The sequence below is a fragment of the Haliotis asinina genome, chromosome 1 (assembly GCF_037392515.1).
Source record: "Haliotis asinina isolate JCU_RB_2024 chromosome 1, JCU_Hal_asi_v2, whole genome shotgun sequence".
Classification (NCBI taxonomy): domain Eukaryota; kingdom Metazoa; phylum Mollusca; class Gastropoda; order Lepetellida; family Haliotidae; genus Haliotis; species Haliotis asinina.
Window position 1 is genome coordinate 101,940,632 of NC_090280.1, and position 11,589 is coordinate 101,952,220.

Below are 11,589 nucleotides of genomic sequence, written 5' to 3' on the forward strand. Positions count from 1 at the left end.
CGTGTGTAAATGATCGGACACATTAGTAATCATCAATGTACTCGAGAGGAATGCGATAACAGCTAATTTATCAAATAATGCCCGCTTAGCCACTAGATTCTGTTAGTCGGCTCCTGCAATAATTTTGTTTCTACAAATTTTGATTTTGATAATACAACCCCCATTTTGTTATTCAATGAAGGTTGTGATCATCTTAATACAGTGGATGATTACTCCTAAAGGCAGACAACTCTGTAAGGTCCAGATTGTATGTCAAATAGCGTTCGAAATAAGCGCCGGCACGATCGAGGCCCAGAGCCGGTTGTTATTGCATGTTTCAAATATGCGCAAGCCCTTATGGCCTTCAGTAAATCATCTGTCAACTGGAATGCTTCCCCCTTTTTCTCTTTATTAACGTTAGGGAATCATCCACAATCGAAAACTTATAGTTTCACTTTCTGGTATCGCGTACTTTGGCGTAGTAATGTCAACACCAGTCTGACAAATAACATCTCCTCTGTTTGCCATAGACTTCGCTTGATTATGTAAAAACAGTGCGAAACTTAGCACAATCAGGGATAATCTACGCCTGGCACAATATTGTCTAATTGTTTTTTATTGGTTAGACTTTAACCAAATGGGCCTGCGGATTTCATTCGGGTCCTGTACATTTTAAAGCCTGCAGACGTCGGCAGGCCCTCATGGCCAGCTAGTAAATTAAAGCACTGATTTCAAACCGTCTTCTTGTCGAGAGTGAAATAAGCTCCTGTGGAGGCACGCGTTGTATCTGCAATATTTATAAGTCTTCAGTGAAACAAAACACTGTTTCACGCCGTTTCATAAGGCAGCCCATCACACAAGAGTCTACAATAACGAAAGTACGATCTGTGTAATGTCGTGACCCGTGAAAACCTGACTTAGAACTGACCTATATTAAGGATTGTACAATTGACCTTCACCAACTCTTTGCTTGCCGTAATGGACAGGTTGTCACATGCACAACGCTCCCGTTGTTGGTCTGTATGGTCCAGGCTTGAAATATTTACTTACTGAACAACAAAGAAACAAACAAGCCGTACATGTCGGTATATGTCAGCGGAGACTGTTGCAAGTAATTTCATGGTGTTTATCAAGGGCAGTGTAAGATTGAAGAGTTGGTAAAATATACTGATAGAGGCAGTGACATTTTGTCATTAGTGACTAGCGAGTGACATGTCTGTACATCAGACGCCACTGCCATATCCACCACTGTACTGGCAATCAAAATAAGTTTGAAAAGGTTAAAGACAGTTTCCCGAGAAAATACATATTGCTTGTTTTGTAAAGGCCATTTCAAAGCACAATCAGTTTCTCATTACCAGCGTCTTGACAAAGCCATACATGCTTCCGAATTCGTATCTCCAGGCCTTTTCTTATTCTCTTATTTTGTAACAATTACCTGATCTAAAGCTGAAATAAAAAATTGAAAATCCAAGCAAGACCTGGCAGGGAGAAGAATATTCGGTGTCACGACAGTCGTGCCTTGTTTGTACACATTCCGTTCAGTAGGTTGCGACTTTCTATGTAAAATGCTTTGCTTACCTTGAAAATGTAAACTATGTGAGTTCTCTGACAGCCACTAGGTGGATAAAGAGAGGATATTATATGAGTGCCCGTGGCATACTATATTACGACACGAATGCCCAAATGCTGGTATTTCCCGTGTTGTAAACATGGTATGATATGGACACACATATAATATTCTGTTTATGACCGAAGTTTCCAAATTGAGGAAAATAAACCCAAATCTTCTATCAAACACAGGCTGGCTCCCGCCGTCGCCGCATGTAGAACGCAACGTCACAGAAGACACGCGACGTCATAGCATTGCAATTGACGTCACGTCACCATGACAAAGTGATATTCTGTCGTAGGGCATTGTATGAAAAATATGAACCCCTATGTTCGCACCCGTAGGTAATAAATAGTAGCATGGCAAATACAACTGTGTCGTTTTACACTTCCGGCATGTGCCTGCCGTTGCACATTCGTCTGCTAGAACGAAAGTCGATCAGTGAGTGTTTCGGTTAGGAAGACATGTAGTGTTCATCAACGCCGTAAAGAAATGAACACTGGTCTTCTGCGGGCTTTGTGCAATTCTTCTGTTCACAAATGCCTACGTCACGTCAGCTCTAAGCAGTCCTATCCGTAAGTTGATCGCCGGAAATCGAATCATGAAAGTTCAGTGGTGAAAGACGATTCGTCTGTCCATGTTTTCGTGTCGGCCTTTGACCGAGAGGTCACTTGGGTCATGCTTCAACGTAAGGTTTGTGATGCCATTGGCAGATGAGTGATCACAGTGATCACACAAAAGTTCAAGAGTGTTAGAGTCTATCAGTGCAAAACAATAAATAAAAGACCCACTAACATTTTTGTGCTAAGTGTAATCTTTCCATGCAATATCATGTACAATCGACTGCCGTGAAACGTTACAGAAACTTACTCAACTAATGAAATTCCTCACAGAAAAGATTGTTAATTGTACCTGCTTTTATACCTGGCTCAAAGTAAATTTCGTAGTGTGTTTGATAGAAATAAATGAGTGAAATTCAGATTAGAATTTATAGGATGTTTTGTTTGATATCTTTGTAATAAATAAATGGAACTAGCAACAAAAATTATCATGCAAAGAAGAAGTTAATGCAGTGTATGCAGCTTGCTAGTTGCATGGCGGTCTTACAATGTTACTTTACAGCCAGCCCTGTGGGCCAGTCCAATTTCCATGGGTATATATTTTACCATGTCACCAACTGTGGGTGATAAATTGTATTTTGAAAATAGTTTACAGTTGTGGTAGCCAGACGATGTCTGTATGTATAGTTCATGATTAATCAAACCGTAACTTCCACAGATCTGCCTACCCTTTTATCTAACACTAAACGTGATTGGTCTAAAGAATGCTTTCAGTGACCAAGCCATTTTTGTTAAATTTGCTGTTGCGCATGTTTACTTTCCCCCTTAGAGTTACTAATCCCCTGTGCTAATCGCATGAAGAACATGTAGAAGAGACCATTCTTCACGTGGCAGTCACACTAAATGAATTGACAGGCACCGCCAAGTCATGCTTTGTAAAGTTTGCTTTTGCATATGTTTAAGTTCATCTCACTATAAGTAATTCTTTGATAAAAGTATTTTAACACATTACCTCAGTTTCCTGTTTTTAATACAGGGCTGGTTACATGTTCACAGGGTCAGCAACATTTTTCAGTTATCAGCCTGGTTGGCTTCCTGTTTTTTTAGGAGTTTCATACACTGCTTTATGTTTTCTGATAACTTTATGTACCAATCTATTATTTCAAAAGTGGCAGCAGTAAAAAGGTAAGCCCAGGTGGACAAAGTAGCAGTGATAAGAAGTTAAGCCATTGGTGATAAAGTAGTGACTTGATGATAGCCAAGGGTGTCAAAGTAGTAACTTTGATGATAGCCACGGGTGTCAAAGTAGTAACTTTGATGATAGCCACGGGTGTCAAAGTAGTGACTTTGATGATAGCCAAGGGTTGCAAAGTAGTGACTTTGATGAAAGCTGTAGCTTTGACTATAAGCCATTGGTGACTTAATACTTTTTAAACATTTTGCTTTGATTACCTTGGATATTTTGAATTTCATGAATAATGATTGAATATACTTTTCTATTTTTGTTTAATAATGGCATAGATAGAATTAATACACATAAGTAATGTGAACAGAAAAATGATGACCTGTTGGAAAACTAGTTAGATGCCATAAAGTAATTGTTGATTTGCTTACAGGAAGGCTGTGAAGCTGTCTTACACTGAACATGACTTTGAGCAAACTGGCAGCTGGGAGGTTGGTAGCCTAGGCAACAAGGACTATGCTCCACTTCTGGTACTACATGGTTTGTTTGGTTCCAAGTCAAACTTTCACAGTATTGCCAAGAAACTGGCTGCGGAGGGGCAAAGGGTGAGTTGTTTTACTTGGCTTTCCAGAAATGTGATAGAAGGGAACACTGTCAATTAGTGTCACAGATTATACACATGTTGTGTTTGAGTCTTAGTGTACCAAGTGTACAGTTTCATGACTGAGCTTCATCACTGTCCTACTAAGTGGGATCTTGGAGTCCTATCAGGATTTCATATTATTATATATTATATTATTTTAATTCAGAGACATACTGATTTCTTTCTTAACAGAGTTATAGCATGGTTACTTGACTTTTATTGTATTAAATGGTACCTGACTGCACAAACTGCCCCAAGCTGATGGCGATTGGTATTTTCATTTTTCTGTGACTAAATTTAAACTCCCAGTCAACCTGTGCATGTCTAGTTGTTTTAGTTATTTGAGGCTGAGTTTGTCGTCTCTCCAGATGAGAAGAAACAGAAAGATGATTTTTCTCTGTGAGGTCAAATTTCCACATTTATGAAATTCCATGATGAAATTCAATGTCCTTATAGGTAATAACTGTTGACGGTCGTAACCATGGGGACAGTGAACACAGTCCTAACATGGACTACTATTCCATGAGGGATGACGTTCTGAGATTGATGGATGACCTTCACCTTGAGCAGACAGTTCTGGTTGGTCACAGCATGGGAGGCAAGGTGGCGATGACTCTTGCTTTGTCACAGGTATGGAGAATAGATATCTTCATATGTGTGTGATTCGTTTGTTATAGATAGGGTGTGGCTGGATGCGATAGTGTTGGATGTGGCGTCTGGATGTGGGGCAGAGTTTTTAGGTCTGTTTTATTTTGCCAGTACCCTTCCTTTCCTCCATATCTTCTTTCCATAAATGACCCGTGAAGGTCCCGGGGTAGAATAGGCCTTCAGCAACCCATGCTTGCCATAAAAGGTGACTATGCTTGTCGTAAGAGGCGACTAACGGGATCGGGTGGTCAGACTAGCTGACTTGGTTGACACATGTCATCGGTTCCCAATTGCGCAGATCGATGCTCATGTTGTTGATCACTGGATTGTCTGGTCCAGACTCGATTATTTACAGACCGTCGCCATATAGCTGGAATATTGCTAAGTGCGACGTAAAACTAAACTCACTCACTCACTCATTCTTTCCATAAATAATATACGAACAGACCAAACATATTGTTCATGTTCATAAAATATTTATATGAGAAAAAATGGAACAGGCACGCATTCAAATAATTCTCATATTCACTTCAGTATTAAATTTTAACCTAAATCTCTCTGAGGTTAGTGAAGGTCTAGTTTAGAGTTGGTTTCAGCAATCCATGGTTGTTGTGAGAGGATTATCAGGATCTGGTGGTCAGGCTCTCTGACTTGGTTAACACATGTCATCGTATCCCAGTTGCATAGAATGATTTTCATAGTGCTGATTACTAAGTTGTCATGTCCAGACTCAATTATTGCTGATTGCAGCATTCAACGGCCAAACAACCAAGCAATGAAACATATCATTTATGGCATATCATGTATTGTATTTGCAGCTTGTCATTAGTTCAATGGATCATGACATATTGTTAACCTATATTGTGACATGACTGTTGGCAGCCTGAGCGTCTAAAGGGCCTGGTTGTTGTGGATGTTGCACCTGTGACCAGCCCTGGCGGGACATTGTTGCTGTCATTTGCGGAGAGAATGCGGCAAATTGTTCCCGATCCCCATGCTCAAGTATCCACTGCCAGGAAGGAGGCGGATGTGCAGCTCAGACCAATCGTGGAGGTACTGTAACAGCCTCAGCTAACTTGGGATCAGTGGTTTTTGAATTATAACTATATTTAAGGAGGAAACCAGATTTCACTGTCACTGAAATAGTATGTTTTTCCTCATATCGAATCATCCTCCTTTGTCCAAGTATGGCCCACTTGTCTAAGACATATTGTTTTGTATTAGATTATGTCCCTTGGGTAGGTAGCAGGAGCTGATGATTATGGGTTTGAATCCAACTTTGACCAGATTATGATTCTGGTTGTTTTCAGCATCATAGTTTTGCTTGTTGGTGTCAAGAAAGTGACGACATCAAACAGCTACGTTACATTTCCTCCTTTCCACAATAGACCCGTCAAGGTCTGGGGTAGAACAGGCCTTCACCAACCCATGCTTGCCATAAAAGGCGACTATGCTTGTTGTAAGAGGCTACTAACGGGATCGGGTGGTCAGGCTCGCTGACCTGGTTGACAAATGTCATCGGTTAACAGTTGTGCAGAGGGCTGCTCATGCTGTTGATCACTGGATTGTCTGGTCCAGACATGATTATTTAACTGAAATATTGCTGAGTGTGGTGTAAAACTAAACTCACTCACTCATCCCACAAAAATTAGAATATTGATTGAAACAGCTGTAAACCAAACTCATTCTCTCACTTGCCCAGTAGTAGGATAGCAAGTTTTTTTCCTTTCTTTGGTAAAGGTAATATGCTGTACATGAGTAAGAGCCTGCTTTGAAATGACACCTACCAATAAGAGTGACCATAGTGGAGATGAGGACTGCTTTTTCTGTAGTGCAGCACAACAGATGTTATTTGACATACAGAAAAACTGGTGCAACAAAATGATGCTTTCAGGAACTCTAGATATACATGGCAAATTAGGAAGCCACCATTTTGTATCAAGTTGGAAGACAGTAGTGTTATGTAAGTCTAGTGAGAATTTTTGTTGTAGTAGGTAGGTCACTACTAATCAAATTTGTTTGGTTAAAACCAACAGTATGCCATGGTATTTGAATTTAGAAGCACAAATTGGTATTTTATTGTCATGTTTGATTGGTCTGATGACCTGTGTTCATGACCTAGAATAAGCATGTTGCAGTATACAATAAGATTTAAGACCAAGTTGTGCTAAGTGTGTGTGTAATTGTTGTAGAGTTCGCTAGTGCGGCAGTTCCTGCTGACCAACCTGGTGGAGAAACATGGCAAGGTGCAGTGGAGACTGAACTTGGATGCCATCATAGAAAATTACCCCCATATCATGGAATTCCCAGAATTTTCTCAACCTTTTGAGAAACCCACAAAATTCATTGGAGGAAGTTTGTCACACCATATAAGGTAAGTACATGATCCGTGTCTCTGCCAGCAACAGGCTAATGCACAGGGATGACTGCTATTCTGACAGGTGACTAGAAGGATCTTGATTGATTGATGCATGAGATGGTTCCCAATTCTGTAGATCAGTGTTCATGATATCAGTCACTGGATTGTCTGGTCCAGACTTGTTTATTTATAGAGCGCTGTCATACAGCTGGAATATTGCTTTGTGGGCATTAACAAAGTAACATACAAACAACTAACCACTGTTGATTGCAGAGTATTTGTAAAATGTTTGAAATATACGACTCAGGTGTAGAATTTCTGATCACTATTTATTTGCCGTGAAATGATGTTTTATGGATTTTCTTGGTCATTGTACCTAGAGGAAGGAGTGAAAACATACAGTTAAACATTACTTGATTTAAGAGATGTTAACCCATTTGCACCAGGTGCAACCTAAGATGAAAGTCTAGTTGCACCAGATAGTTTCCAAACACACTGCTTTTATTACAGTGTGTAATGAAAGAAATATACTTTTGAATTATTTAGACGTTTTTATCAGAAGTTTACCCTCACAAAATTGACTCTCACCAGGTACAGCTTAGACTAATGACTAGATTGCTCTTTTTAATATTGGGTTACACCAGTATAAATACAAAGCACTAAATTGAGCCCTGGTTGCATACAAACCCAGTAATTCAAATTTGGCTTGTTTACTTGCGGAAATGTTAGTAGGTATGTAAGTATAACGAGATGATATTCCTTTCTGTCATTTGTAATTTGCATCACAATTATCACGATGAAGGTCAATAAAATTGACCTTCAGCAACTTATGTTTGTTTTAAGAAGTGAAGTGTGAGCTTGTGGTCAGGCTATTTGACATGGTTAGCAAGTCAACTGTTCTAATTGTGTAAGTCAAAGTTCATGAATACAATCACTGGATTGTCTTGTCTTGGTTATTAAGACAAGACAATCCACTTGTGTGTATTTGTGTGTATTTGTGCTTCAGTTCCGAAACAATCCCCGAGATCAAGGCTCTGTTCCCGATGGCAGACATCACCCACATCCCTGGTGCAGGACACTGGGTCCATTCGGAAAACCCGCCAGAGTTCCTCAACATCCTGTCTGACTTCCTCACACAGGAAAACCTCTCTTAAAGCTGGTCTCACCACACAGTTGATCTCCACAGATATAGATACCCTGTCAACTTTAGTGTATCATGTTTCCTTTTTGCTACAAGAATCAGTATGGGTTCAGTTTTCTGATTCTAGAGTTGAAACATTGTTTTGAAACTAGTCTCCACAGATGTAGATGTTCATATATTTATATTTCCTCTTTCAATGAGAGCTAGAATTGGTCCAGTTTCTTGATGTTTGAGCTTGTCTTGATTATGTTGAAACAACATCTTATAACTAGTCTCCACAGATGTAGATATTATTTTAATATATCTATGATTATGTAACTTCTCTCAACAAGAGCCAGTTTGTGATGATTCACAATTTGGCAGAGAAGAATACATCAAAATCAGGATCAACAAAAAATCAAATATTATGATTTTTATGTACTTTTTTTTGGTAGCACAACATATGCAATATAGCAGCTAGCATGACATATCAGGATTATGTGTTTATCTCAAACAACAGAAGTGAGTATCACATCATCCTGATCATTTCTAGTGTCATAAGAAATGTTTTTGTTTTCTGTTATAATCCAGTCCAACTTGATACTTGGATAATATATCTCTCACAATCCATGGAACATAGTCTTCTGTTTGGCATTGTACTGTAAACCTTTACAATGATCACTAGTGTCATTGGAATTATGATTGTATTAGATCCATGGGTACCATTGTGATTTAATTCTGTGATGTGTGTACTTACAACCTTGATATTATTTGTGATGTGCTGGTGTGTAATGTTGAATGCCACTTCTTGTCACCTGTCAACAAAAGACGTTATGTCATTACTTAGTTTCTTCATTCCTTTACGTAATGTTATTTCATCTCTTTGAGTTGTAGGATGGCCTAATTGTTAAAGTGTTTGCTTGTCACAGCAAAAGACCCAGGTTTGATTCTCCACATGGGTACAATGTCAGAAGTGCATTTCTTGTGTTGTATACGGTGATATTGATGGAATAGTGGCAAAAGCGACTTAAGACTGTACTTGCTCACACTGTTTCATCTCTCACCTACCTCCTTTCTCGGTATCCAGTGATAAAACTGACTTGTAGCATTGTAATTGATAATCCACCTGAAATGAAATTGTTCAGTGTTCACTTTAGCACAGAAACCTGCACTTTTCACGCAAAAAAAACATGCAAACAAGCACAGATTCTTATATACTTAATTGTAAAAAGTACCATAAAAGAGCAACATATTAAAAAACAACAAATTTTTAAATGATTTGGGATTGTCATTAACATTTCACATGCAAAACCTCTTGTGAACACATGAAAATGCGGCATTATCAGCTCAAGATAGCATGAAACAGTTGAGCTTTATTCTTGGGCTGACTTTCTACATGGGTAAGACTGGGCATTTTACTGCTTTTTACACTCAGAGCTTTAGAATCAACAGATATGTTTGTCAGTTTGCATTTTTCAGGTGGATATAGTATGGTGGATCTGTTTCGATGTACAAGATGATTGTATTCAGAGGTATATTGAGGATCAGGGAGGGTTCATATTTAAGTAGCTTTTGTATTTCACTGAATTTGCTCAATTACTGAAATTAATTAACATGCAATTACAGAATCCAGAGCTTTAATAACATTAGGCGAGTGTCAGATCATTGAAAGTCATATGACATATTTACAATGGTACTGCTACATCACATGGTGCTAGTTGTTATTGACAATAGTGGGTAGTACAGTGGTGTCAGTGTTTGTTTGGTCAGTAGCCAGGTTTGTTATTCTATGTGGGCAAACTTTGTGAAGCCACTCCCTCAGTCTTTTCATCATAATCTTGAAGGCATAACCATGATATTGAAAACTAACTGAACCTTATAGTTTGTCAGTGCAAGATGAATCACGTTTGATATTACAGTGGCTGGCAATGAGGCAGAATAGTGGGCGACATCATGAGCACTAATCCAAAAATGGTAGGGTTCAGTGATGTGTTGTCTTTGTGTAGATGTAATTGTTGCTGACGCCAGGCTCCAACACTAATACCCAAGTTACATGAATGCAATCTGTAAATAGCCCAGTAAGGACCAGACAGTCCAGTGACTGACGGCATGAGGATTAGAATATGATGACATGCCTTCAACCAGTCACTGAGCCTGTTTCCTGTATCAGTTTAGTGACCACCAAGGCTGTAGGAGTTAGTATCTTGACCATTTCCCTGCTCTTAGCAGTTTATATAAATTAATGACAAGATAGCAAAACTGTTAATTTTTATATCTGTATCCAAACATCAGTTCCAACTGTAGATTCTTGTGGCAGTCAACTGAACCATCACAAATATATTCTCGTAAAGCTGTTTTGTTGCCATAACATTTGACCCTTTATAGATACTTTACGGTATTGGTTACTTTTGTTTGATGGCATGTCAGTGTTCCTAGTCACTATGTTGCTCATGATATCAATCTCTGGATTCTCTGGCCCAGGCTCAGTTATGTGTATTCTGTTGTAGAGCCGAAATATTCATGCCTCAAGTAGTAAAAACACTAAGTGTTCATCAGAGGTTTAGGTAGTAATCAATGTTATGGAAATGTTTGTGCACTGGTGCTGCCCAAGGCTGTTGTCTGAGCTGCTGTGTCCTTCAGTCTGTCTTGCCAGTGGATCACGATGCCTTGAGAATTTAGAACAACTGTTTACGCTTCTCTGACAGATGTCATAACTGTGATATTCCAGTTTGTTACTGTGTAGCATGTAGATTCTGAGGAAAGTTCAGATACTAAGATTACTGGGTTTTTTTAATAAACAATTTTTATGAGTAGATCATGTCTTGTTTTTTCTCAGGATCAATGATGTTCAGAGATGGTCGTATGAAGGCATTCTGATACATGACTACAATATGTGATAAGGTGGAGCCCTGACACATGACTACAATATGTGATAATGTGGAGCTCTGACACATGACTACAATATGTGATAAGGTGGAGCTCTGACACATGACTACAATATGTGATAATGTTGAGCTCTGACACATGACTACAATATGTGATAAGGTGGAGCTCTGACACATGACTACAATATGTGATAATGTTGAGCTCTGACACATGACTACAATATGTGATAAGGTGGAGCTCTGACACATGACTACAATATGTGATAATGTTGAGCTCTGACACATGACTACAATATGTGATAATGTTGAGCTCAGACACATGACTACAGCATGTGATGATGGAGCTCTGATACATGACTATGGTGCATGATAACGTGGAACTCTCATATGAGAACAGTGTGTGATAAGGAGGGCTTGGACACATGGCTACAGAGTGTGATAAGGGAGAGCTCTGAGACATGGCTACAATGTGTGATGAGGAGGAGGTCTGACCGATGGCTACAATGTGTGATAAGGTGGAGGTCTGACACATGGCTAAAATGTGTTATATGGTTGAGCTTTGACACATGGCTAGAATGTGTTATATGGTTGAGCTCTGAC

The 11,589-nt window shown here is 39.2% G+C and overlaps 1 protein-coding gene across 1 annotated transcript; it reads left to right on the top strand.

The window, feature by feature from the left end:
* Positions 1 to 1,964: 1,964 nt before the first annotated feature.
* On the top strand, positions 1,965 to 10,917 carry LOC137257322 (sn-1-specific diacylglycerol lipase ABHD11-like). The gene is made up of 6 exons (XM_067794611.1): positions 1,965 to 2,166; positions 3,768 to 3,939; positions 4,434 to 4,607; positions 5,508 to 5,678; positions 6,818 to 6,999; positions 7,991 to 10,917. The coding sequence occupies exons 1-6, from the start codon at positions 2,084 to 2,086 to the stop codon at positions 8,136 to 8,138; spliced, it is 930 nt and encodes a 309-aa protein (XP_067650712.1). The 5' UTR covers positions 1,965 to 2,083; the 3' UTR covers positions 8,139 to 10,917.
* Positions 10,918 to 11,589: the final 672 nt, after the last annotated feature.